This window comes from Biomphalaria glabrata, chromosome 1 (genome assembly GCF_947242115.1).
Source record: "Biomphalaria glabrata chromosome 1, xgBioGlab47.1, whole genome shotgun sequence".
Taxonomy (NCBI): domain Eukaryota; kingdom Metazoa; phylum Mollusca; class Gastropoda; family Planorbidae; genus Biomphalaria; species Biomphalaria glabrata.
Genome location: NC_074711.1, coordinates 63,846,174 through 63,873,448, shown reverse-complemented (window position 1 = coordinate 63,873,448; position 27,275 = coordinate 63,846,174). Strand labels below are relative to the sequence as shown.

Genomic DNA, 27,275 nt, shown 5'->3' with positions numbered 1-27,275 from the left:
GCTCAATGGTGGCTAGTTTTAATGCACCCATTTCTACTCTGGGGCTGACTAGGAGCTCGCTGGTGGCTAGTTTTAATGCACCCATTTCTACTCTGGGGCTGTCTAGGAGCTCGCTAGTGGCTTGTTTTAATGCACCCATTTCTACTCTGGGGCTGTCTAGGAGCTCGCTAGTGGCTAGTTTTAATTCACCGATTTCTACTCTGGTGCTGCCTAGGTGGTCGCCAGTGGCTAGTTTTAATGCTCCCATTTCTACTCTGGGGCTGTCTAGGAGCTCGCCAGTGGCTAGTTTTAATGCTCCCATTTCTACTCTGGGGCTAACTAGGAGCTCGCTAAAGGCTAGTTTTAATGCACCCATTTCTACTCTGGGGCTGTCTAGGAGCTCGCTAAAGGCTAGTTTTAATGCACCCATTTCTACTCTGGGGCGGTCTAGGAGCTCGCTGGTGGCTAGTTTTAATGCACCCATTTCTACTCTGGGGCTGACTAGGAGCTCGCTAAAGGCTAGTTTTAATGCACCCATTTCTACTCTGGGGCTGTCTAGGAGCTCGCTAGTGGCTAGTTTTAATGCACCCATTTCTACTCTGGGGCTGTCTAGGAGCTCGTTGGTGGCTAGTTTTAATGCATCCATTTCTACTCTGGGGCTGTCTAGGAGCTCGTTGGTGGCTAGTTTTAATGCATCCATTTCTACTCTGGGGCTGTCTAGGAGCTCGCTGGTGGCTAGTTTTAATGCATCCATTTCTACTCTGGGGCTGTCTAGGAGCTCGTTGGTGGCTAGTTTTAATGCACCGATTTCTACTCTGGGGCTGTCTAGGAACTCGCCAGTGGCTAGTTTTAATGCACCTATTTCTACTCTGGTGCTGTCTAGGAGCTCGCTAGTGGCTAGTTTTAATGCACCCATTTCTACTCTGGGGCTGTCTAGGAGCTCGCTAAAGTCTAGTTTTAATGCACCCATTTCTACTCTGGGGCTGTCTAGGAGATCGCTGGTGGCTAGTTTTAATGCACCCATTTCTACTCTGGGGCTGTCTAGGAGCTCGCTAGTGGCTAGTTTTAATTCACCGATTTCTACTCTGGGGCTGCCTAGGTGGTCGCCAGTGGCTAGTTTTAATGCTCCCATTTCTACTCTGGGGCTGTCTAGGAGCTCGCCAGTGGCTAGTTTTAATGCTCCCATTTCTACTCTGGGGCTAACTAGGAGCTCGCTAAAGGCTAGTTTTAATGCACCCATTTCTACTCTTGGGCTGACTAGGAGCTCAATGGTGGCTAGTTTTAATGCACCCATTTCTACTCTGGGGCTGACTAGGAGCTCGCTAAAGGCTAGTTTTAATGCACCCATTTCTACTCTGGGGCTGTCTAGGAGCTCGCTAGTGGCTAGTTTTAATGCACCCATTTCTACTCTGGGGCTGTCTAGGAGCTCGTTGGTGGCTAGTTTTAATGCATCCATTTCTACTCTGGGGCTGTCTAGGAGCTCGTTGGTGGCTAGTTTTAATGCATCCATTTCTACTCTGGGGCTGTCTAGGAGCTCGTTGGTGGCTAGTTTTAATGCATCCATTTCTACTCTTGGGCTGTCTAGGAGCTCGCTGGTGGCTAGTTTTAATGCATCCATTTCTACTCTGGGGCTGTCTAGGAGCTCGTTGGTGGCTAGTTTTAATGCACCGATTTCTACTCTGGGGCTGCCTAGGAGGTCGCCAGTGGCTAGTTTTAATGCTCCCATTTCTACTCTGGGGCTGTTAGGAACTCGCCAGTGGCTAGTTTTAATGCACCTATTTCTACTCTGGTGCTGTCTAGGAGCTCGCTAGTGGCTAGTTTTAATGCACCTATTTCTACTCTGGGGCTGTCTAGGAGCTCGCTAAAGGCTAGTTTTAATGCACCCATTTCTACTCTGGGGCTGTCTAGGAGCTCGCTAGTGGCTAGTTTTAATTCACCGATTTCTACTCTGGGGCTGCCTAGGTGGTCGCCAGTGGCTAGTTTTAATGCTCCCATTTCTACTCTGGGGCTGTCTAGGAGCTCGCCAGTGGCTAGTTTTAATGCTCCCATTTCTACTCTGGGGCTAACTAGGAGCTCGCTAAAGGCTAGTTTTAATGCACCCATTTCTACTCTTGGGCTGACTAGGAGCTCAATGGTGGCTCGTTTTAATGCACCCATTTCTACTCTGGGGCTGACTAGGAGTTCGCTAGTGGCTTGTTTTAATGCACCCATTTCTACTCTGGGGCTGTCTAGGAGCTCGCTAGTGGCTAGTTTTAATGCACCCATTTCTACTCTGGGGCTGCCTAGGTGGTGGCCAGTGGCTAGTTTTAATGCTCCCATTTCTACTCTGGGGCTGTCTAGGAGCTCGCCAGTGGCTAGTTTTAATTACTTTTAATGCTCCCATTTCTACTCTGGGGCTGCCTAGGTGGTCGCCAGTGGCTATTTTTAATGCTCCCATTTCTACTCTGGGGCTGTCTAGGAGCTGGCTAGTGTTTCTCCATAAGGAACATTGTTGTTGAGAAGATGAACATCGTGTTTCCCTACCACCAGTCAGTTAAAGCAATAAAATTAGTCAAACAAATGGGTATCACAAATACAGAAGCCTGTGGTGGTTTCTTAAGGTTTGCTTTAGAAAAAGAGGTGGGATGAATAAGGACGTTGCAAAATCTTAAAATAGATTCAGATTTCTTTCATATTTTTTTTATACATTTACATCCTATATTTTATATCCTCAACATAAGTATCATCAAATTTAGGTAAGTGATATGTAAGCCCACATTTGAATAGTACTTTCTGCCTGGTGGCTGCTGGTCGTTGATAAGAAGCATTCAAAACGTGATAAGAAAGGTTACCCTGAAGCCAGCCTATTCCTGATTGGCTAATGCACCGGTGTCTTGCTTATCTTCGTGTGCGAGGCATCAGTTCGCGCTGCTGGGAATTCGAATAACAGCAAGTGATAATTTAGGGAGTGGGAGGGCATGGGTCAAGGTCCCTAAAATTATCTAGATATTACGTCATACGATAAAAAAGAGCAGAGAGTCGGATAACTTAATTTTGAGATCAGCATTCAATAAGAAACAGCGTGAGTTTTCAAGTTATTTGAGGCACTCAGTATAGTGGATAGATTCATTTTTATCGACAAGTCTCTTCCTAGTAACCTGTTCTCTGAAAAATAATATCTTCAGATATTTGTTGTTTTTAAAAAACAGCTTTAAGAATACAGTGAGTGACAGTCTTCGGCTAATATTTCTAAAGAAACATAGCGCCCCCTGGTGAAAAAGTTTATATCGTCTGAAATTCCTAAAGAAACTGAGGTCTCTATAAGAGTCATGTTTACGTATTTACCATTTTTGTTGCTAAGGAACGCAGGGCTCACCATCAAAGGTCGATAACTCATATTATTTGTTTCGAGTGGAATATAAAGAGTGCAACATATGTGCCTTAAAGGTTGAATAGATGTTCATATTGACATAACACGAGATTCTGCATAGAAGTTGCCGTGGAGAGGCTATGTAATAACAAGAGAGGATCACTAATGGTGCCCCTCTCACAGATGCTAGTTAGCTAGACACTTTAGTTTCTTAGGACATGTTCAGAGTATGCCACAAATTCCCCAAGATATAATAATAATAATAATAATAATAATCTTTATTATCCGTATGGAAATTTGTCTTACAATTTGTGCATTACACCAAACAAAAAACATTATAACTATAAGAAACCAAAGTGTACATTCACACCAGACTCACTCATAATTTACATGTGACAAAGTTTATACCAGATTGTTCTTATTTAATGATTTGATTGCCAGGGGAACAAAAGAGTGTTTGTGTCTGTTTGTCTTTGCTATCGGTGTCTTGTATTTCTTTTGTGATGGTAAAATCACAAAATCCTGACACAATGGGTGATTCTTTATTTCGAGGATCTTGTTAGCTTTTTTATAGATGTTTGTCTCATACAACTGCCCAAATGGGGTTTGTTTTTTTGCCAATGATTTTACCAGCAGCATTTAGGATTCTATAAAGTTTATTTTTATTTTTAATGCCCAGATTGCCATACCAGGCAGTGATGTTGTAACTTAAAATATTGCAGATGTGAGCGTGATAAAACATAGCCAAGGCCTTTTCGCTAACATTAAACGAGGACAGTTTTCTTAGTAATCGTAATCTTTGCTGCCCTTTTTTGCTGATATAATCAGTATTTGCAGTAAAATTTAGTTTATTGTCTAAGATAGTACCAAGGTATTTAAAGGTTTGCACAATTTCAATAGTCTCTCCAGCTACAGAAACAATATCATTTTCCTTCTTGTCCCTACGAAAATCGATTATCATTTCTTTGGTTTTTTTTTTTTACATTTAATAATAAAAAATTATCTTTACAGTATTTTTCAATGTGTTCTAATTCTTTGAAATACTCATTTACGACGTCTGAGCTCTCGGAGAGCAGGGCAAGAAGAGCCGCATCATCAGCGAATTTTGTGAAGGAGCAACAATAACTATCGGATTGAAAATCATTGGTGTACAAAATGAACCACAATGGCGATGTCACAGCCCCCTGTGGCGCCCCTGTGTTAACTATGCGTTCATTAGATATAACATTGTTTACCCTAACCCTCTGAGCTCTCTGGGTCAAAAATTCATTAGCCCATAGTATTATGTATGGACTAATCTGCAACGCTTTCATCTTTTCAATGAGTAAATGAAGTTGTATAGTGTTAAAAGCTGATGAGAAATCAATGAAGAACAATCTTACATAGTGTTCGGTAAGTCCAGATGTTTGTAGACACAATTTAAAATATTTAGGATGGCATCGTCTACACCTTTACCCTTTTGGTAAGCAAATTGTAAAGGGTCTAACTTACAATTAGTAATGAAGTAGAAAAAATATCTTGGAAAGGTTCAGCTAGTTGTTCAGCACATTCTTTTAAGATTCGCCCTTTTATTCCATCAGGCCCACCAGCTTTCATTGGGTTGACGTTTTTGAAAATGTTACGAACTTGCTCTTTAGTAATCGCTAATTCTAAACAGTTGTTAACATTGACATCCTCAAGGGCATTGAGTCTTAGATAATTAAAATCTTTCGTGTCGAAGCGACAATAGAAATCATTTAACTCGTATGCTAATGTTTTTTCGTCTCTTGTAGCAAGATTATTTTTAATTTTGATAGTGCTCCTGCCATTTTGTTCATGATGCCCCACGCCTGTCTCATGTCACTTGTATTAATTGAGTCTTCCAGCTTGGTGCGGTAGTTTCTCCTCCCTTCCTCAAGAACGACGTTGAGATTTCGGTGAGCTCTTTTCCTTGTCTGTCCATCGCCACTCATAAATGCTCTTTTCTTTTTGATTATTTCCCGTTTTATTTTTGCAGTGACCCATGGTTTATTGTTGGGGTATATCTTGATGCTCTTAGTACTGACACACATGCTTTCACAGAATTTGATGTAATTTGTCACTGCGTCGACCCATTCTTCCAGATTTGAAGTGGTCTCTTTAAACAAATTCCAGTCAGTGCAGTCTAGACATCCCTGTAGTTTGAGAATATTGTCTTGAGTGCATTCTTGTACGTTTTTTTGAATGATTTTTCCTTCTTTAAGTTTCGTGCGGTAAGTAGGCAGCAGTTGTATTGTTTTGTGGTCCGATGATCCTAGTAGTGGCTTTTCCCGAGATGTAAATGCTCCTTTGATGTTACAGTAACATAAGTCCAGAGTTCTGTTCTCTCTTGTCGGACATGAGATTTGTTGATAGAAGGTGGGTAGGTCAACCTTCAAGGTGCATTTATTAAAATCACCCAGTATAACTAGTGGTGCGTCCGGTGACCTTGTCTGAAACTCATGCACTACGTCAGCGATGATTGCAGCTGCAACTTCCGTCTTGGCTGTAGGCGGAACATAAACCAGGACTATGTAAATAACACCAAAGTCTCGTGGCAAATAAAAAGGTCTCAATGAGAGCGCCAGTAGTTCTAGATCCGGACAGCACATTCTCTTTTTAACCGTGTAGTTGGTACAGTATTTGAGGTTGATGTACACACACAGCCCCCCACCTTTCTTCTTCTTAGACTCAGCCGTTCTGTCAGATCTCACGCAAGAGAAACATCAATAGCAATCAGGTTGTCGTTGTCATCCTCCTCTAACCATGTCTCAGTAAAAGCCGACAACTTTCCCTAAAAAAGTGGTCGTAGCTTACATGGGCACATATCTCATCCACTTTATTTCTTATTGAGCGGACGTTAGCTAGAATAATCGTAGGAAGTGTTGGGCGAAAACCTCTTCTTCTCAGTCTTTGCCGTAGTCCTCCTTCTTTCCCTCTTTTCCTTGTACTAATAGAGGAAGGGTAGAGACAATTTATATGTGCATAACACGGTGGAAGAGGCTTCCTCTTTGAACGAAGTTCGAGGAGTTGATCTTTACTATAATGAATAGATCTAGTACTAGATCGGCCGCCATCTTGAGTCGCCATTTTCTTCTTTTATTTCTAACCAAATAACCAAAGTTGAACAAGTCTAGATCTAGTAAAACGTTTAATGTAAATACTCATTGTGGAGCCCACCTTGAAAACAGAAGTCTTCACTTGCATAACTGATTACAAAAGAACATTCAATATACATCCAGCAAAGAAATAATAATGAATAATGAAAGCACAAATTGCATGTCGCCACAGTGCAGCGCCATTTTGAAAAAAAATGGTGATCCACTTCTTGGATGTAGTGATGTATGCGAGCGGGACTTGAAGCGCAGAAAGAAGTTCAGGATAGACCCTCATGTAGGGCAAACATGAAGAAAAGGCTCCTGGATTGCAAATGGGGGTTCACACAAGAAGTAGAAAGAAAGTTGAAAGTGCTACAGCGTCAGGTGATTACAAAGGTCTAACCTGTGTCCTATGAAGTGCATCAAGGATTGGTCTCTTTAGTGACATGAAGAGACACATCTAACGAGACGTTTATTGATTGGGGCCTCCTTCAGTTGTGAAACAACTATGAATCATTTCATAAATGCCTGGGCATAAAGAATGGTAGGAACCATGTCACCCACACAGCAGTGCCCCCTCTTCACGCAGCTGCTATGTTCAAAGGAATGACAAGTGCCGATACAGTTTGGGATCAGCGGCGTCGCAGACTCTAGGGTGTAGGACAATCTGATGCAAGTTGCTTAAGGGTCGCGTACTTCTGATTTTTCCCTGAAGCCTTTCCCTGTTTGGGTATAGCTGCAAGGTACAGCAAAGGTTTTAATTAAAAGTTTTTCTTCTCCATAGGTTGTAGCCAGCCAAGGCTAACGAGACCCTCCTGCCCGAAGCTTATTGGTTTAAGGCGCCAGTTACTCGCCTTTTCCCCTTTCATGTCAATGATAGCAGTTCTTCCAGACACAATATCTGAGCCACACGTGACGGCCAGGAGTTGGACTGGTTGTCAGAGGCTCTTTAAGACGCATGCCATTAGGAACTATTTTATAGGTATCCCCGGTAGTTGAGTACATATGGCCATTACCACTTCCGGCAATGACAACCTTACGTAAAATGTCACTAATTACTAAAAAAAAAAAGAAATCTGTTGAAGACATTTTCTTTAACTAACAGTCATTAGTGTTGAAAAAGAAAAAAAAAACTATTTTATATTTGATGTCGCTTTTACGTGAACATGTAACATTCATTGCAGTAGCAACAGGTCATAACGTACTGTTGAAGAAAGTGTCACAAAGAAATGGTTTTATTTCACCAGGTCTACACACTAGTGTCATAACCAGCGGTCTTAAGAGATAATTTGATCAAATTTTTAAATTGAAAAGTAGACCACTATCACATCATTTCCATTCGCACAAATGACAATTTTGATAATTTAAAAAAATCTATTAATAGTTATTAGCATTCAATCCTGGACTCTTATTCAAAAGGCAACGTCTCGGCATACTGAAAATAAAATATGGTATTTTATTCACGCTCAGAAATAATATGCTTAGTTACACCTATAATGCTATAGTTACACCTATAATGCTATAGTTACACCTATAATGCTATAGTTACACCTAATGCTATAGTTACACCTATAATGCTATAGTTACACCTATAATTCTATAGTTACACCTATAATTCTATAGTTACACCTAATGCTATAGTTACACCTATAATGCTATAGTTACACCTATAATGCTATAGTTACATCTATAATGCTATAGTTACACCTATAATGCTATAGTTACACCTATAATGCTATAGTTACACCTATAATGCTATAGTTACACCTATAATGCTATAGTTACACCTAATGCTATAGTTACACCTATAATGCTATAGTTACACCTATAATGCTATAGTTACACCTATAATTCTATAGTTACACCTATAATTCTATAGTTACACCTAATGCTATAGTTACACCTATAATGCTATAGTTACATCTATAATGCTATAGTTACACCTATAATGCTATAGTTACACCTATAATGCTATAGTTACATCTATAATGCTATAGTTACATCTATAATGCTATAGTTACATCTATGATGCTATAGTTATACCTACATTTTATTTATTTGTTTATTTTTTTTACCCACAAAACTGTGTTCAGTCAATGTCGGCTATTTAAACAAATATTGTCTACAATGTCTACAACAGGCGCAATGAACTCTTTCGCGCCCTGGTGGCTAGGCCAGTGGTTAGAGCAGTTTACCAACAGTGCTATTAACAAGAACGAGTTCTTTGATGACATACAGCACTTAATGCGTTACACCGAATGTCAATATCACAGTGACGCTGTATGTTTGAGTGCCAGATGACAACGATGTCTTGATGTCACGAGAAGATCGTGTTGCTCAGACGATGCGTTTCTAATATTAAAATTGTGTACAAATACAAATATTCTCCTTTGGACAACTTTTGAATTCTCAAACAATATCGTGATGCTGTAATGCCTCGCAATATAAAACCGAAAACTTAAATACAAAGCTTTCATTCTGAAACTAGGAATCGCTTTAATAATAATATAATAATAATAATAAGGCTTGTCTTCGAGTCCGACGATTAATGAGCGGCGGCGAAAGAAATCTTTAATAATATACACCCTGCATCAATATACAATGCATGTCAATTGAATTTCTTTTACTCTAGCCGTCGACCTCCCCTAAACTGAATCGCCGGTCTTTAAATACTATCTCTTGCCCCTCCTCCCCCTTTTTCAAGTAATGTCTTCACTATTTATAGATCATACGGAAAATCGTCATCGATTTAAATAGATTTGTCATTACTTGTCAACAACATGCAAACATGACCTTGCGCTAGAAAGTATTCAATCTAAAAATAAATTTAATGCAATAGCTGCTTTATGCCACGTGACAATCACACACACAATGTGAATACATTCAGGTTTTAGGTGAGCCACTTTCTTCCCCCCGTTCCCCCCTCCACCCTCTCAGTGTTACTATATCCGGCAGACGAGATGGGGTATTGCCCTATCTACCCAGGTAAGAAAGTTATCATACGTGCTCATATCATAAAATGCTCATATCATTAAACGAAATATTGCCCGCAGCATGCTCTACACATTTTATCAGAGAGGCTTACACAAATAAAAGGAGCTTCTAGAAATAAAGTTTTATCTTGATTGTAAGCGTCTTCTTAGAGCAACCCATTTTTGTTTAATATCGATACTGAAATAAACAGATATATCAGGGAGTTCACAATGAACACTATGTAATCATTTTATATGGATATATTATATAATGGCTAGACGTAGGCTACAGTCATGCACGCCCCCCCCCCCCGAAACAGAATACAATGAAATATTCTCTTACTGAATTGAGAATTGTGTAACTTCTCTTAGTCTATGGAGACAGGCACACCGCCGACCAAGTCAAAATAAAAAACAATTAACAAACATTAGCGCCCTTGCCAACCACATCATGACTAAATACTATCATGGCGGATGTGGTTTTATAAAGAAAGGTTTAATAAATGTCTAGACTGGTCAAGGTGGTCATTATTAGTTTTAATGATCATAACTTTTAATATGGAACCCCCCCCCCCCCCCCGCCCCAAAATACGCTACCTCACTCTCCAAATAAAAAAAAACAAAAACTCATCATTTTAGTTTGAAAGTTCCAAAGCAATATCATCTTCACTTTCCCTAAGATTCAAAATTACCAACTGCAGAACTGACTACCTACCAACTTACCAAACTATCTGTACATATAAGTGAGTGTGAGTGCATATAGAGACTCACACGTCTCTTCCTTGAAATATAACTACTGCTATGCTTTCTACTTTGTCTCTCTATATATCTAGAATGATTTTTTTTAGCGGCCCCCGAAAGGGGAAAAGACGCTATTAGTTTTGTGCGAAATGTCTGTCCGTCTGTCCGTCCGTCCCGTTTAGATCTCGTAAACTAGAAAAGATATTGAAAATCCGACATCACAATATTTTAGACCATTCAAAGTTTTGATGCAACGGCTACTTTTTTTTTCTGAAAGCGAAAAATCTAATTTTTAAAATCAGTTATGCAAGCAGTTTTTTAAAGAGAAAAAGCTAATAAGTATGCATTATAAGTTAGACCTAATTTAAAATGAATAGTAATCTTACAAACTTCATTTCTAAGAACATTTTTTTTTTTTTGCGGAAATTTTTTTTTTTTTTTTTTTTTTTGAGGATTCGAATAAGAGATTGAGCATTTTCAAAACAATTGGATCAATTATAAGACATAAGTTAGGCCAAGGGAGGCGCGGTGGCTGAGCGGTAAAGCGCTTGGCTTCCGAACTGGGGGTCCGGGTTCAAATCCTAGTGAAGACTGGGATTTTCAACTTTGGAATCTTTGGGCGCCTCTGAGTCCACTCAGCTCTAATGGGTACCTGATATTAGTTGGGGAAAAGTATAGGCGGTTGGTCGTTGTGCTGGCTACATGACACCCTCGCTAATCATAGGCCACAAAAACAGATGAACTTTACATAATCTCTCCTATAGACCACAAGGTCTAAAAGGGGAACTAGTTAGGCCAGGTTCACATTTAACTTTACATTCACTTTCACCTATCCTTTGATCTTGGGACCGTTGGGGCACTACACAAGATCTGTCAACCTTCTTTCTCCATTCTTATCTCTCATTTGTCTTTGATATAATTTCATTTGCATGTTCTTTCTGAAAATATTGAAGCCTGCCTGGGTGGACCTTTTCGGGGGCCGATTTTGAGTTTGTGTTTCCACACAAACTGTCTTTTGTAACCTTGTTTAAATATACATTTTCTAGGCCAAACCTGAGAAAGATATTTGCATTTTTTAAAAAATGTTACTAACAAATGTTGTTGTTTTTTTTTTGTTACTGCTACATGTTTCTAGAATTTTGTGTGTATTTGTATGTAGTGCACTGGCGATCAAAAGAGGGGGGTGGGCGAACGAATTTTAGTATAAAAATCACACAATTTGTATAAGATTATATTACTTATGTTAATTAAATATATATATATATATATATGATGGCATTATTCCCGCCCCCGCCACCATAAACTTTCGAGTGGGGAGGCGGTCCAATTTATTTGTAGAAATCACAACTTGTTAACAGAATCAAATAAATATCTACATGATTAAAACTTTATCTTTATATTATTTATTTTCCCTGTTGGCCGATTGGGTGGGGGGGGGGCGGATACATCTTCTGCCCTTCCCACCTAAACCCTTTGAGTGAGGGGGCGGTCCTACTTTTATGGAGAACAGTCAACAATAAATCGGGTAATGCCGTTATTTATAATTTGGTTGATCGTGGATCATTTACGGTAAGGAAAACTTCCATGATGGAGAGTGGCTAATTATTGTCAAAACGTGTCTTATGTCTGGCTGTTGAAAGCTCTTCGAATCAAATAAATATATATATATATAGATACTATTTTGTAAAAAAAAATAGATGCCGGTACTCAGTGTTGGATCGCCTAACTTTGAACTACTAATAAATTAATAATAAACGTTAAAAGACAAGAAAAGTCATAATTTGTCCCCACATTAAAAAAGGTGCCGGTACGCCGTACCGTCACAAAAAAGCACTCTATAATAATTATTATACCACCATGCTTTTTTTTTTCAATATATCTACATTTTCTCTATTTTTTAAATTTATTATAGGGAATCTGGGCAGATTGTAGACTCCTCTAGCTTAGACGAAACATGTTAGAGATAAATGATAACATTTTGTTTATTTGTAGAATATTCCCTCTACCCAATCAAGCAACATAAGATCGCACATCCGTATGTAACGGAATGAAATGTCTCAGTGCAAACTGCGCATGCGTGAGTGTGCAGATGATAAAAGCTTGAAAAAAAAAAAAAAGAGTTAAATATCGAAGAAAGTTCATTTTCCTAAACTCGTTCAGTTTCTTATCCAGCATATCCCCTCCAGCCTTGAACGTGACGTAGATGATTCTATTTTTATTCAGAAATAAAGGAGACTTTAGGCGCTCAAATTGTTTAGACAGGAGCCGAAATGAAACACCGCGAGACGAGGCAACCAGCAAAAACATCTGTCAGCAGACATTTAAGCAAGAAGGTCTCAGCTAGAGTGTAGGCCCTTACCCCTAGATGGGACACAAGTAGTGTATGAATCGCACTGAGCATCGTTGTCCAACCTTTTCCGGATATGGGGCCATATAATTTTACATCCCATATATCACGGGCCGCACCAAACAAAAAAAAAATATCTTCAAATCCAATCCTCTGAGGGGCAGACGTGTCCCATGTGCCGCAGTTTGTGTAACTCTGGCAAAGAGAGAGTTAAAATATATTTGAATTAATGTATTTCCTGAGACTGAGTGTTAATATACATTTTTTATAGATAAAAGAGTTAAAACAGGACTGTGTCCAGAACGAGGCTTGATTCAAACAAAGCATAATACACAGGGTCAAGGACACCTTTTAATGGAACCGGTTGGGTGAATGTAAATATTAGATCTACAGTTTGTCTAATTTTTTTGTTTTTATTTGTTGGATTCCTCGCTCACAGGCATCCCATGACGTCACAGGGCGGCCATTGTTTATTCCAACGAGGCAGTTGAATCTATTATTCTGGCCACATTTCTGTGTGGAGACGTCATTGATCTTTATTTGTATGCACGTAATTCCACACCCTTTTTAAAGTAAAACATATATAAATATGAAATATTGAAGTGATAGATATGTGTATAGAGCAATACAGTACTCATACATATGCTGATATGTATATGTATATATATATATATATATATATAAATGTCATCCTATTAACGCATGCTCAAGTCTCACATGTATCAAGACTTGTGATTATGAAGTATATTACAATGAGGTTTATATTCAGAATATACAGCCAATTAGTCAAAGGTTATAATTGTTCGTGTCTCCGAATAGTAGCTCTGCAGTCCAGAGCGTTTAGATAAGTTTTTGTTGTATTGGTGAACACTTTGTCTCTCTGATAGAAGAACATCAAATACATATCTTGCCTTTATTCAACAAGATTGTTCTCACCAGTAAAACAAACAGACACATGACTGACTGACTGCTCGAGTACAATCGATGTACATCAGATCATATGTTTTCAGTCACTTCTCAGTCACTTTTCTGACACCTGTTACATTCAATTGTTTATATCCCTTTCATCATTGTTGAATGTTAGGCACTAGCACGGAGTTATGTCTCTTGTTTTAGCGATTGCTTCAGAGAACTTGTTATTTCTCTCTACTTTGAAAACGATTGAGATATCACCGGGGATTAAAATATAATTTGTTGGTGGAGGTGGTGTTTTTTTTTTTTTGGCACAAATAGCTATCCGAATTTTATGGTTGCTACAGAGGAGTGGGCTTTCCGAAATACAGCCATGAACACAGCCATGAACACAGCCATGACTGATTCCCTTCTTTCTCTTATTGCTCAAAGTCACACAGCAAGTCCAATGAGTCAGTGAACGTGAGAGGTCAGTCGACATCAGATGCTGATCCTCGGAACATAATTGCATGTAGGTGATGAATGGAGTTCCCTTGTAAAAATGTCTTAGTCTATAAATACATTCCGGGCTGCAATGTAGATCTGGGTTTATTTTGTTTTCAGGTATTCTAGCAATATGAACCACAATGTCGACTTTGTTAATAATATTTTATAGATTATAACACAAGCCATTTTTGTTGCTTTTGTAGCTCAACAAATCAACATTTTTGTAAAACATTAAAAACAATGACTTTGTAGAGGCAGACATTCAACAGATGACTTATGCAGCATCAAGAGATTGCTGTAGATTTTCACATTTTGTACATTGTAGAATTGTATAGACTTATTTTATGTAGGATTTTTTAAAACTGTAAATTCTTTATAAGCATATAGTAAATCTAGTTCGTCTTATAAGCTATCAATCTACATTTGGTATACAGAATTTTAGACTTTTTTTTTCACAGTAAGAATGATAAGACACATTTACTGCGTTTGTTATTATTGAATAGGAGATTTTCCTGACATAAAGTGTAGATATAGATAGCACTGCCACTGGCACAAAATGCCATGGGGTTGAATATTCACTAGCGATACATTCTTTCGTGGTAGGTCAACTTAGCAGGTGGTCAACGTAAACCTGTAGTAGGGTCTAATTAGAAAAGATCAAAGTTCATCAAGGGAATAAAACAATAATTATAACGTTTCAGTCATCTTTAACAGTACCAGCTGAAAAATGTTCAGACCTAACACTTGAACGTACACCTATATACATGGGGGGGGGGGGTCATGACAAGATCTGGACAATCTTTAGGATCAAAACTAAGAATCGATTTATTGTAAATTTTAGCCAGAGGCAATCTATTACACTAGTCTTGCTGTGTACTCCGCTTATAAACTCTAATTTGTTCAGAGCAGTGATTGGAAGCAGCAAGATGTCACAAGAAAGATGGCTGAAGATTTAATTCACAACTTAATCATTGGGGCACACAAAATGTCAGCCAATCATTAAACTAGGACAGACTAGAACACCTTGTATTCTCTTACAGTTCAGCCAATCCCTAAACTGGGACAGACTAGAACACCTTGTATTCTCTTACAGTTCAGCCAATCACTAAACTGGGACAGACTAGAACACCTTGTATTCTCTTACAGTTCAGCCAATCACTAAACTAGGACAGACTAGAACAATTGTATTCTCTTACAGTTCAGCCAATCATTAAACTGGGACAGACTAGAACACCTTGTATTCTCTTACAGTTCAGCCAATCATTAAACTGGGACAGACTAGAACACCTTGTATTCTCTTACAGTTCAGCCAATCACTAAACTGGGACAGACTAGAACACCTTGTATTCTCTTACAGTTCAGCCAATCACTAAACTAGGACAGACTAGAACACCTTGTATTCTCTTACAGTTCAGCCAATCACTAAACTGGGACAGACTAGAACACTTTGTATTCTCTTACAGTTCAGCCAATCACTAAACTGGGACAGACTAGAACACCTTGTATTCTCTTACAGTTCAGCCAATCACTAAACTAGGACAGACTAGAACAATTTGTATTCTCTTACAGTTCAGCCAATCACTAAACTGGGACAGACTAGAACACCTTGTATTCTCTTACAGTTCAGCCAATCACTAAACTGGGACAGACTAGAACACCTTGTATTCTCTTACAGTTCAGCCAATCACTAAACTGGGACAGACTAGAACACCTTGTATTCTCTTACAGTTCAGCCAATCACTAAACTGGGACAGACTAGAACACTTTGTATTCTCTAACAGTTCAGCCAATCACTAAACTGGGACAGACTAGAACACTTTGTATTCTCTTACAGTTCAGCCAATCACTTAACTAGGACAGACTAGAACACCTTATATTCTCTTACAGTTCAGCCAATCACTAAACTAGGACAGACTAGAACACCTTGTATTCTCTTACAGTTCAGCCAATCACTAAACTAGGACAGACTAGAACACTTTGTATTCTCTTACAGTTCAGCCAATCACTTAACTAGGACAGACTAGAACACCTTATATTCTCTTACAGTTCAGCCAATCACTAAACTAGGACAGACTAGAACACCTTGTATTCTCTTACAGTTCAGCCAATCACTAAACTAGGACAGACTAGAACACCTTGTATTCTCTTACAGTTCAGCCAATCACTAAACTAGGACAGACTAGAACACCTTGTATTCTCTTACAGTTCAGCCAATCACTAAACTAGGACAGACTAGAACAATTTGTATTCTCTTACAGTTCAGCCAATCATTAAACTGGGACAGACTAGAACACCTTGTATTCTCTTACAGTTCAGCCAATCACTAAACTGGGACAGACTAGAACACCTTGTATTCTCTTACAGTTCAGCCAATCACTAAACTGGGACAGACTAGAACACCTTGTATTCTCTTACAGTTCAGCCAATCACTAAACTAGGACAGACTAGAACACCTTGTATTCTCTTACAGTTCAGCCAATCACTAAACTGGGACAGACTAGAACACCTTGTATTCTCTTACAGTTCAGCCAATCACTAAACTGGGACAGACTAGAACACCTTGTATTCTCTTACAGTTCAGCCAATCACTAAACTGGGACAGACTAGAACACCTTGTATTCTCTTACAGTTCAGCCAATCACTAAACTAGGACAGACTAGAACACCTTGTATTCTCTTACAGTTCAGATAAAAGAAAATACACGAGGGAACACGAAATGTTCCTTAGTATGAGAAGAAGGTCAGACGGATTTAAACATGAAACACTAGAACAGAATCATATCTAGTGTAGCACTAACTGCTTACTGGAATCGGTCTGTCAAACTTTCTGAGACCTAGTGGCGTAGCTAGGGTGGGGGAGGAGGAGAATTTGAAAATACCCATGGCCTCCATTTTTAAGGGGCCATACAAATGAGTGTTCGAAATTGTTTTCACATTAAATATTACGCAAAATGCAGGGGCCCTCAAAGAGTTCAAGCCCCAACCCGGGCCCACAAAGGATGGCAAATTCCTAGCTATGCCACTGCTGACATCATGCTTATCTGTATTTACTTTCTTCGTCCTCTTGGCAAATATTGATGTAAACATAGACTTTGGTGACTTGCTATTGCGATGTTTGTTAGGAAACTACAAGGTTATAAAGTGAGTAAAATGTATATCTATTATACACATTCAATACTTCATTACTTTATAACACATCCATTCCTTTTAACGCATCAATTCATTCTAACACATTTATTTTATTATAATTTTTTTTTTTTGCTGTTACCGTCAAAGTACAAAATCCAGCATTCTATTAAATGTTTGGCGCTTTCATGCCAAGTAGGAAATAAAAAAAAAGGCATATAATTTTCTGCCCCCTCCCCCCCCCCCCCACATGTAAATAGACAACGTTTTAGTTTGTAGTTGATGAAATGAGAATGTTATTCTAATTCAAACTTTGACATACAGTTCAGCTGTAAAATTGTAACTTTCTTTTATTTTAATCTCAAATTTAATTCAATCAAAGTTTAAACCAATGAACACATATTACGAACATGAACATTTAACACGGGGAAAAAATGTACGAAATGATTTTTGACGAATTCTAAAGTCTAATTTAACATTTTTCTGTGAAGAGAAGTTTCTAGAATAAAAAAAAGAGATGGTGTAAAGAGGAAGACGTCTAAATACATAGCAAGAAATAAAGTCGTCAAATTCAAATTCATCCCACTTTTCAATTGTTACCAGAATATATTCTAAATGTTCATGTTAAGCCAAGTGTGGGAAAATAAGTTGTGATAACGAGTTCCCAGAAGACTAGTTGTCAAGCAGTCTAGTTCTCAGACAGTCTAAATCTCAGACAGTCTAAATCTCAGACAGCCTAGTTCTCAGACAGTCTAAATCTCAGACAGCCTAGTTCTCAGACAGTCTAGTTCTCAAGCAGTCTAGTTCTCAGACAGTCTAGTTCTCAGACAGTCTAGATCTCATACAGTCTAGTTCTCATACAGACTAGTTCTCATACAGACTAGTTCTCAGACAGTCTAGTTCTCATACAGTCTAGTTCTCATACAGACTAGTTCTCAGACAGTCTAGATCTCATACAGTCTAGTTCTCATACAGTCTAGTTCTCATACAGACTAGTTCTCAGACAGTCTAGTTCTCAGACAGTCTAGTTCTCATACAGACTAATTCTCATACAGTCTAGTTCTCAGACAGTCTAGTTCTCATACAGTCTAGTTCTCATACAGACTAGTTCTCAGACAGTCTAGATCTCATACAGTCTAGTTCTCAGACAGTCTAGTTCTCAGACAGTCTAGTTCTCAGACAGTCTAGATCTCATACAGTCTAGTTCTCATACAGACTAGTTCTCAGACAGTCTAGATCTCATACAGTCTAGTTCTCATACAGACTAGTTCTCAGACAGACTAGTTCTCATACAGTCTAGTTCTCAGACAGTCTAGTTCTCAGACAGTCTAGTTCTCATACAGACTAGTTCTCAGACAGTCTAGTTCTCATACAGTCTAGTTCTCATACAGACTAGTTCTCAGACAGTCTAGATCTCATACAGTCTAGTTCTCAGACAGTCTAGTTCTCAGACAGTCTAGTTCTCATACAGACTAGTTCTCATACAGACTAGTTCTCATACAGACTAGTTCTCAGACAGTCTAGTTCTCATACAGTCTAGTTCTCATACAGACTAGTTCTCAGACAGTCTAGATCTCATACAGTCTAGTTCTCAGACAGTCTAGTTCTCAGACAGTCTAGTTCTCAGACAGTCTAGTTCTCATACAGTCTAGTTCTCATACAGACTAGTTCTCAGACAGTCTAGATCTCAAACAGTCTAGTTCTCAGACAGCCTAGTTCTCAGACAGCCTAAATCTCAGACATCCTAGATCCCAGAAGTCTAGTTCCTAGAAGTTTAGTTCCTAGCTGTATTGTTTCTCCGGCGTTTGTAAGCATCTTAATAACATGTAGGCTACTTACCACTGGGTTCAGGTAGCCAGAAAAATGTTTCTTGTCCCGCCTGATGGTTGTGTAGTTGGCGTAGGCCAGGTAGGGGAGTGACATGATGACGAATGTTGCCAGGACGATCAGCATGGTGACAGCTACGCCTTTTTCTTGAGCAATGATATCCTGATCCTCAGCAGACGAGTGAGCGCGAAGTCTTTTGGACAATTTGCGGATTTCTTGAAAAATACGAGTGTAGCAGAAGATGAGTATACTGAGGACACAAATGAGGCAGTTGAGTTTACTGAGGACACAAATGAGACAGTTGAGTTTACTGAGGACACAAATGAGACAGTTGAGTTTACTGAGGACAAAATGAGACAGTTGAGTTTACTGAGGACAAAATGAGACAGTTGAGTTTACAGAGGACACAAATGAGACAGTTGAGTTTACTGAGGACAAAATGAGACAGTTGAGTTTACTGAGGACAAAATGAGACAGTTGAGTTTACTGAGGACACAAATGAGACAGTTGAGTTTACTGAGGACACAAATGAGACAGTTGAGTTTACTGCTGATACAAATGAGATAGGAGAGATTACTGCTGACACAAATAAGACAGGGGAGATTACTGAGGACACAAATGAGACATGTGAATTTAATGAGGGCGTAAATGAGACCAGTGAGTTTTCATAATTGAACACCTGAAAGAGAAAACCATAATTAAACCAATCTGTTTGTTTCAATGATTCACACTTCTTCCGTTTTGATGTCCGCCCTTTAAGAAGTCTCGCCTTTTAAGAAATCATGGTAACATGTGTCTTCATATAGAAGTGAATTCACTTCTGCTGCATGTCTCCACAGTATTTACATTAGCTTTTGTTTTGTTCTACTTTAGTTTTCAATAAAAAAAAATATTTTGTTTAAAATGTATAGAAACAAATCAGTAAAACTTTTCTTGACTACAGCCCTTGAAACTTAAAAACCCAATATAAAAATAAGCTAATTAAATTTCCTCAATAAGCCACTCATGTAATTATGAAAAGATAATCAGCATTCAAAAAATTAAACAGAGTAACGTTCTGTTTATTAATCGAGAAATCACTAAAACTTTAAATTGAACTACATTATTTGAAATTAAGTTTTGTATATAGCTGTTTGAAGCGTGTTTTTAAAGCCCTTTACATCGTCTGTAGTGTTAGAGTAACCTCACACTAAAGTAGGCGACATGCTAAACAATTAGTTACCACAGCATGTGAACATTACTTACATAAATGGAATTATGAGGTCTGTGATCTGGATAATAACATGGATAAAGTAGGTCAATGGATCATTTGGATAATTCGGCCCACACTGTGACGTTCCAGGCTTGTACTTCACTTTGAGGCCTGTGATGTTCATGGTGGAGCAGACGGCTGCCCAGAACCAGGCGGCGGCCATCATGATGACGATGTATCTCAGTGTTAGAGGGTTGCTGAGCGGCCGGGCTATGGAGAAATACTTGTGGATGCTGATGTACATGAGGGTGTGGATGGAGGTGATCAGGCAGAAGCTGTTCATCCAGCCGTTGAACAGGCACACCGTGTCCCCGAACACCCACTCGTGCTTCAGGAGTGTCGTGATGGAGAAAGGCATGGCGAAGACGCCGACGAAGAGGTCAGCCACGGCCAAGTTGACCAGGAAAAGGTTGGTGCGGGTGCGCATGCCCCGGTGGCGGAGGATGACCAGCAAGACCATGATGTTGCCGAAGACGATGCAGCAAGCTACGATGATGTTGATGGTGGCCAGGAGGTAGGAGAACTCGGTACTCCACTTGTACTCAAATCCATGAGTATCGGAGTCGTTGGGCGACGAGCTGTGGTTAGGGCCAAGGTCTTGCATGGTTAGAAACCAATCAGCGAGCTCTATCTTGTATCCATGGATTCCACTATTCCACGCACTCTTCTGTTACGTTTAGAGTTTCTACAATGAAAGCTCCTTAAAATAAAAAAGAGGACAAAAAAATGTAACGTTAGAGTTGTGCTGCCGAATTCAATGGATATAGTTTGTTTTGGCGTGGACACAAGAAATAGAAGAGAATCTAATCTATTAGCGCATTAGCCAATATAAACCATTTTAATTTTTCGTTGAATTAGCTATTGGCTGTTAATTAATGATGTATTTTTTTTATTTCAACAAATCTTTATTTTTAAACTATTAAAATAGTTATTAAAATCTAAAACTATCTTTTTTTAAAGTTGCTTTAGCCTCTTTCTCCGAAATGACATTGTTTTGTCTTCAGCGAACATAGCTTATGATAATTCTCAATGAACTGAAAGACTTTTATCTGTGTTCTCGTTGTAAAGGAAACATTGATCGGATGTCACTCATTAATTTCCATCTCTCAGCAAACTGTTTAGGCCCAGATCCATGTCATTTTTTTCTATTTTTTTTTTTAAACTTATATCAATTCACTCTGCCTGGTAAAAAAGTTTGTACACGTTATTTCTCCCACACCCAGTTTCAGATCAAGCTGAAATTTTGCACAATTATTTTTTTTACCTGACAAATCAAGAATTTAAAAAATCGACCAATTAGTCAATGTGCTATTAGTAATAAATAATTTTGTTTTGGTATCTCGAACAAGGGAAAGAAATTGACTGAAGTGGTGGTATAAGCTGAATTAGCCCCCTTTATAGGTCATCATCTTTTTTTTTTTTAAAGTATTTTTAAAGTTATATTTGCTTGAATTCCACATACATTTTGACTCGCCTAATTCATGAGTCAAATATTAACTCAGCAAAAATAACTTCCGGTATGGAATAGAGCTCCAAGATTAAAGATCTTAACTATGTTACATTAACAACTAAGTTAGAGGCTATCATAAGGATAGTCTTAAACAACAAACAAAGTAGTGTTCCCCATTTAGATTAAAGTATTATTTGTACTGTCAACTCACAAGGACAACTTCTGGTCAGTAGCTACCATATCAATCGCTATTTTTGACCGTTTTTGTTTGTTTGTTTGTGACTGGGTGGCACTCATTGAAGGTAACACTAGGACATTTAAATGACGGTGTGCAGACAGCTAAACCTGCTTGTACCTGTTAACATCACGTGACAAGATGATAACGTATATGTTTTGTTTTTTAAACAAGTTTCGGACGTTCCTTCCGAACTGATTATTACGTCCTAGCTCAAACCTTCTGTAGGACGTCAATTAATGACGACAGGCAGAGTTCGAACTTAGGACCATCGGACGACAATTCGAAGCTCATACCACTCGACCAGGTATGTAAGACATAGCAAATGAGAAAATTGCATAATATCAAGAATGGCGAAGCATTATGTGACGTCACTACAGATGACAGGGCCGGCCTTACAAATTGCTGATCCCAATGTAAGGGATGCTGGCGATGCCCATCTTCAAATATTTTTTTTAAACACTAACACCTATTACTATTCATTAGATCATTATATTAATATTTATTATACAATATGCATAGGAAGCAACTCAAATACAATAGGCGCAAGAGGGTTAATTAAAGTGGGTTAATTAAAGTGGGTTAATTAAAGTGGGTTAATTAAAGTGAAGTCAATCGTTAAAAAAGTAAGTAAAGTTCCCCATACTTTTCTTTGCGATCTTTAAGGCACCATGATGTAAAGGTCATCTGTTTCAGTGGGCCACGGTTAACGGGGGGTGGGGGGGGGACATATGGCATGGCCAGCATAACGATCAACCGCCTTTACTTTTTCCGAAACTAATTTCCGATGCCCATTATAGATGGTCGGACTCTGAGGCGCCCTAAAGATTAAATTAAAAATTAATAAATCTAATAAAGATGAAATCCCAGTCTACACTAGGATTCAAGGCGGTTTCGTATGTTAACCCTTTAAGACATACACCTTTAAAAGCATGTGACTAGAGCCATGACTAGTACTTTAGTGATATACGAAATGTAAATTGCAGGGCTCCAGCCAGGCCCGGGCCCAATTTGGAGAAATCGGTCAAATCTGCCTAAGGCCGGCCCTGTCAGGTGACTAGATAAATAGCTTCAGTTTCTAGTGTAATAACTCAGTATAAACTCAAGTTGCTTACTTAATTTATTCATGTGATTGTTGCTAGACACAGATCACACTTTGCCTGCCTTAGAACAAGAGGGCCCGCTGATACATTGGTAAGATTAGTAAGTGAATGTTTGATTTAAGTGTTTACAGTTTACATACTTAGGGCCTACATACCAGATCAGTCTCATCTGACAGCGAGTTATTCATAATCAGCTAAAGACAGACAGAAAGTGTGAATGTATGGAAGATACTTACAAATGATACGTAGGTCACATTTAATCCAAGTTTAGAAAAAAAAAAACAACTAGTGGCACACTAAATGACAAACTTGATCTCTAGTAGAGAGTAAAAACGAATCTGTTTCAAGTTACAACTGTGGGGCTTATCCTTCGAGTTGTTGTTCTTACACACTCAAAGATCTAGATGTTCGAGGCGCGTGCTTACACACGTTAGCGCGTACGAATTCACACATGCATGCATTCTCTGAAAATAACACACCAAGCACACATGGATAAAGAGCGTGAGAATCTCGTGCGAGTGGTCAATGAGGTCACGCGGTCAAATCTGCTGCTACCGAACAACAAGATGAAACCAACAAAGTTTTCCTGCCAGAGTTTATGCTTCATGTCTTTAGTTTCTCTCGCCCCCCCCCCCTTCACTAGACACACACTTCACTTCTCTCTAGTTATCTATAAGAGAAGCTAATCTGTAGTTAGTATGTGTGTATTTGTGTGTGTGTGTGTGTGTGTGCATTCGCTTTGGTAGCGGTGATTAGGTGTGTGTGTGTTGGCATTCATGGCGTGTGTTGATTGATGGAATTGTGCTGGGCAGCAACTATGTCAGTTGGACTTCAATGTGCAGTAGCAGAACTTGTACAACTATGGGATAGATGACTCAAGTCAGTGGTTCTCTTCTGTTTACAAAGCTTATATCCACTCTGTCTGTCTGTTTGTCTGTCTGGTACGAATTGTGTGCACGCTCTTTTTCTGCACTTCCCATTCTCGCATCAAGTTGAAACACAATTATTTCATTGTCCTTAAGACAACACGAATGAATCCAAATATTAATTAAAAAGAGGCAATTAATTAATGTTGATTTTTTCGATATCAAAAGGGAAATAAATCTTGCATGATTGAGAGTTCAGTGTCTGTAAATGTACAGTTCTACCCTTAAGTTAAATAAAATTAAAGTATTGTTACAACTTTTAGATCAATCTTTTTTTTTTTTAATCCAAGTGCTAGGCAAGCAAAGTCAAATTCGTATAGTGCATGGAGACAAGTGATGTCATCGTTGTCTAATGTCACGTGTTCAAAGAATACAAAACAACACGTTTTGGTAATAACTACTTCATGATTAGTCATACATTGGACGGAGTTTGTCATTAGAAATGAGGCTCAAATCAAAGTCTAAAAGAGTGAGAGTGTTGAGCTAGTCAACTTGAGTTACTAACAATGTATTGAAATACAAAAACAAAGTGCGGTGAATAGTATCTACCATACCACGCGACTGCTTACTTTAACAACCACATTTCAATATTTTCTTTGAAAGGATAATCGAGGATGCTCTTGATTCACTCTAGATCATATGGGAAGACAAAACAAAGCCTTAGCCACTGAAATCAGACAGACCTTGGTCATGGTCACATTCTTGTATGCTTGCTAACTGCAGAACTAGAGAGGAGGAACTAGAGCAATGGAGTAGAAGGATACTGTGTATCACCTACAAAGAACGCATCACAGTGAGGAGATTCGAACCAGGACCCCAACGACAATGGGGCTATACGTCGACCAGCTGACCACTGTCAATAACGCAATTAAAAACAACTTTATGTTCCTATTACAAGGTCATCAGGGTTGGCAAATATCTTCCTACAGGGAACAGTACCAGGAAAAAGTGGCAGACAGAAAAAGCGATAGGAAGATAACATTGACGAATAGACGGGCGTCTCATTGAAAGGGATTCTATTTAAGATAAAAGACAAAGATACATGGAGAAAGGCGGTCAATAGGTCATGTGTGGCAGTGGCGTAGCATCCATGGCGCGAAGGGGGTTCAATGAACCTGGGCCCACGACCACTAGGGGCCCACACTCCGTTGAGTAGCAATCATGACGCGCAGGGGTTTCTTTGCACTTGGATTGATGGATCATAGAGTACTTTCAAAAGCAACATATTTTACCGACTACCGTTGGCATCGTTTCTCTATTCCATCACATTTGATCATAAAACAAAATGGTCCACATGTTTCAGTTGTTTATCCACAAATCACTTTGCCTGTAACAGTTTTTCAGCAGAGCGATCATTCTCCAAGTTGCGTTTGATACAAAAATATTTCAGAAGTTCTAGGACACCTAGCAGATTGGCTTCACTTGCTCTTCTTTCCATTGGACGAGAAACAGTACAGGTTTTTGACTTATGAGTGAAATAACCCGAGTGCGGGCGAAACTGGTTGCATGTTAGACTGTTGGATTCGATCTCCTCAGATGGGATCAATGCTACCTACCCAGAAACTCGTGTTCACTGGGCTAGCTTCCAATGTCACGCTTGCCGCGAATACCTTGTGGTATAATGAGAGATTGTCTAGACTCGTTTCTCCCACCGCCAGAGAGTTCGCCATCAGTGGGGCGACTAGATGCAATGTCGTACATCTGGGAACGTACTTTCTTGAGCCTACGGCGTTTATGGGGCGCGCCTCACATTCCGGCGCACCCTAATCCAGCTTTTAACCAGGCACCCACACATTGGGTTGGACATCCTGGATTTTGCAAGCTCTATCCACTTGGCCTTTAAAACCGTGGACGGAGGGGATCCTCGTTGGCCGCTGTTAGAGGCGTTTCCAAGGTCCGCCGCGAGGAGGCCGGGATCACCAAAGGATCTGGAAAACTGGGAGATCCGCAGCCGCTCTAGCTGCGGTAATCCAACGTGACCTAGTCACGATTTCCTGCTACACACGGTTGTGGAATATGGAGGTGAATTGTGCGAAAATAGTCTGGACCCTTTTCACTCTTGGCAAAGATGTCTACAAAGAAAAGATTTCTCTCTCAATCAATGGTACTGAGCTAAAAATGAAAGCCAATCCGAAATACCTGGGAGTCACCCTGGACGCTAAAATGGGTTTGTCCGACCATGTGAGACTGGTACGAGAACAAGCCTCGGAAAGCCTTAAGGTAGTCAAGCGGTTAGCCACGACCAAGTGGGGGGCCAAAGCGAACGTGTTACGGGCCCTCTACATTGGAGCGGTAAGGTCGAGGATGGAGTACTCGTCTCTTGCACAAGTCTATGCCTCACAAACGTCTCTAGCGGGGCTGGACTCAGTGCAGAACCAAGCAATTAGACTCCTTTGGGGTGCATTTCGTACGACGCCAACTGCGGCATGTGAGGTCATGACAAATCTCCCACCACTGAGACTACGAAGGGAGCGAGCCGTTATGATTGCCTATGAAAAATTCAAACGGCTAGAAGATGGCTGCCCGGTCAGAAGTCTGGTCGACAATTGGCAGGGCGGAAGTCGGCTGAAACGGAACTCTTTCATGCACTCGGTGCGGGAATTGTCCAAAGAAGTCGATTTACCCCAGAACAGAGCAGCTCTCGCTCTGCATGGGGCTTCTTCTCCGGTGAATACTCCTGGAATCCCGGAGGTGAGGAAATCGTTGACTGAGCCAGAAGTTAACAAGAAATGCACAAAAACTGTCCTACGAAACACAGCCAGGAAAACTATCGCCCAGTACCCAGCCGACTCCATTAAGGTGTACACAGATGGTTCCACGAGAGAGAACCTTGGACAAAAAACCTCTGGGTATGGTGTGGTGGTTCGATTCCCTGGCTCGATCGAAAACGATGAGATTCTAGGTTCGTGTTCTGGCAAGAGCAATTACGTAGCAGAAATGGTAGCAATACAAAATGCAGTAGAGTACATTGAAGACGACTTAACGAGAAAACAGCACAACCCAGTCCTATTGTGCTATTTACAGACTCTCTGTCGAGCCTACAAGCCATTGAAAGCTCAGTCAATACGCTCCCGGAACCACTGGCAAAAACACTGGCGTGCGTGGGACGCCTCCAAGAAAAACACGAAATTCGGACGACATTCCAATACATACCTGGACATGCGGGGGTCGAAGGTAACACGAAGGCTGACTTATTAGCCAAGCTCGGCACAAAGCTGGACCCTGTGGACGAGCCACAGACTTTTGAACAGGGTGCGTGCGATAGTGGACGAATGGGCAAGAGATAAATGGTGCAAAAGCTGGGAAAACGGTAATACGGGAAGGGAAGTCTGGCAAAATTTAAAAGGGCCCTCAAAATCGTACGAATGGTAGCAGCTGAATAGGGAAAGACAGGTGACAATAGCTAGGTACAGAACGGGACACTGTCCAATCGGTGCCTATTTTGCTAAATTTAAACCAAACTTCGATTCTCGCTG

General features: G+C 39.7%; 1 protein-coding gene across 2 annotated transcripts in view; it reads right to left on the bottom strand.

Annotated features, from left to right (window-relative positions):
* Positions 1–27,275, bottom strand: part of LOC106072568 (neuropeptide FF receptor 2-like) — a 61,881-nt gene that overhangs the window by 19,106 nt on the left and 15,500 nt on the right. Inside the window, exons 1-3 of one of the 2 annotated variants that reach the window (XM_056007478.1) lie at positions 23,110–23,492; positions 20,079–20,785; positions 18,846–19,083 (exon numbers count right to left, since the gene is read on the bottom strand). In XM_056007478.1, the coding sequence (XP_055863453.1) occupies positions 18,846–19,083; positions 20,079–20,689 (849 nt within the window). In that variant the 5' untranslated portion in view covers positions 20,690–20,785; positions 23,110–23,492. Of the gene's footprint in view, positions 1–18,845; positions 19,084–20,078; positions 20,786–23,109; positions 23,493–27,275 lie in introns of those variants that run through there. The other variant, XM_056007469.1, reaches the window with a different exon arrangement.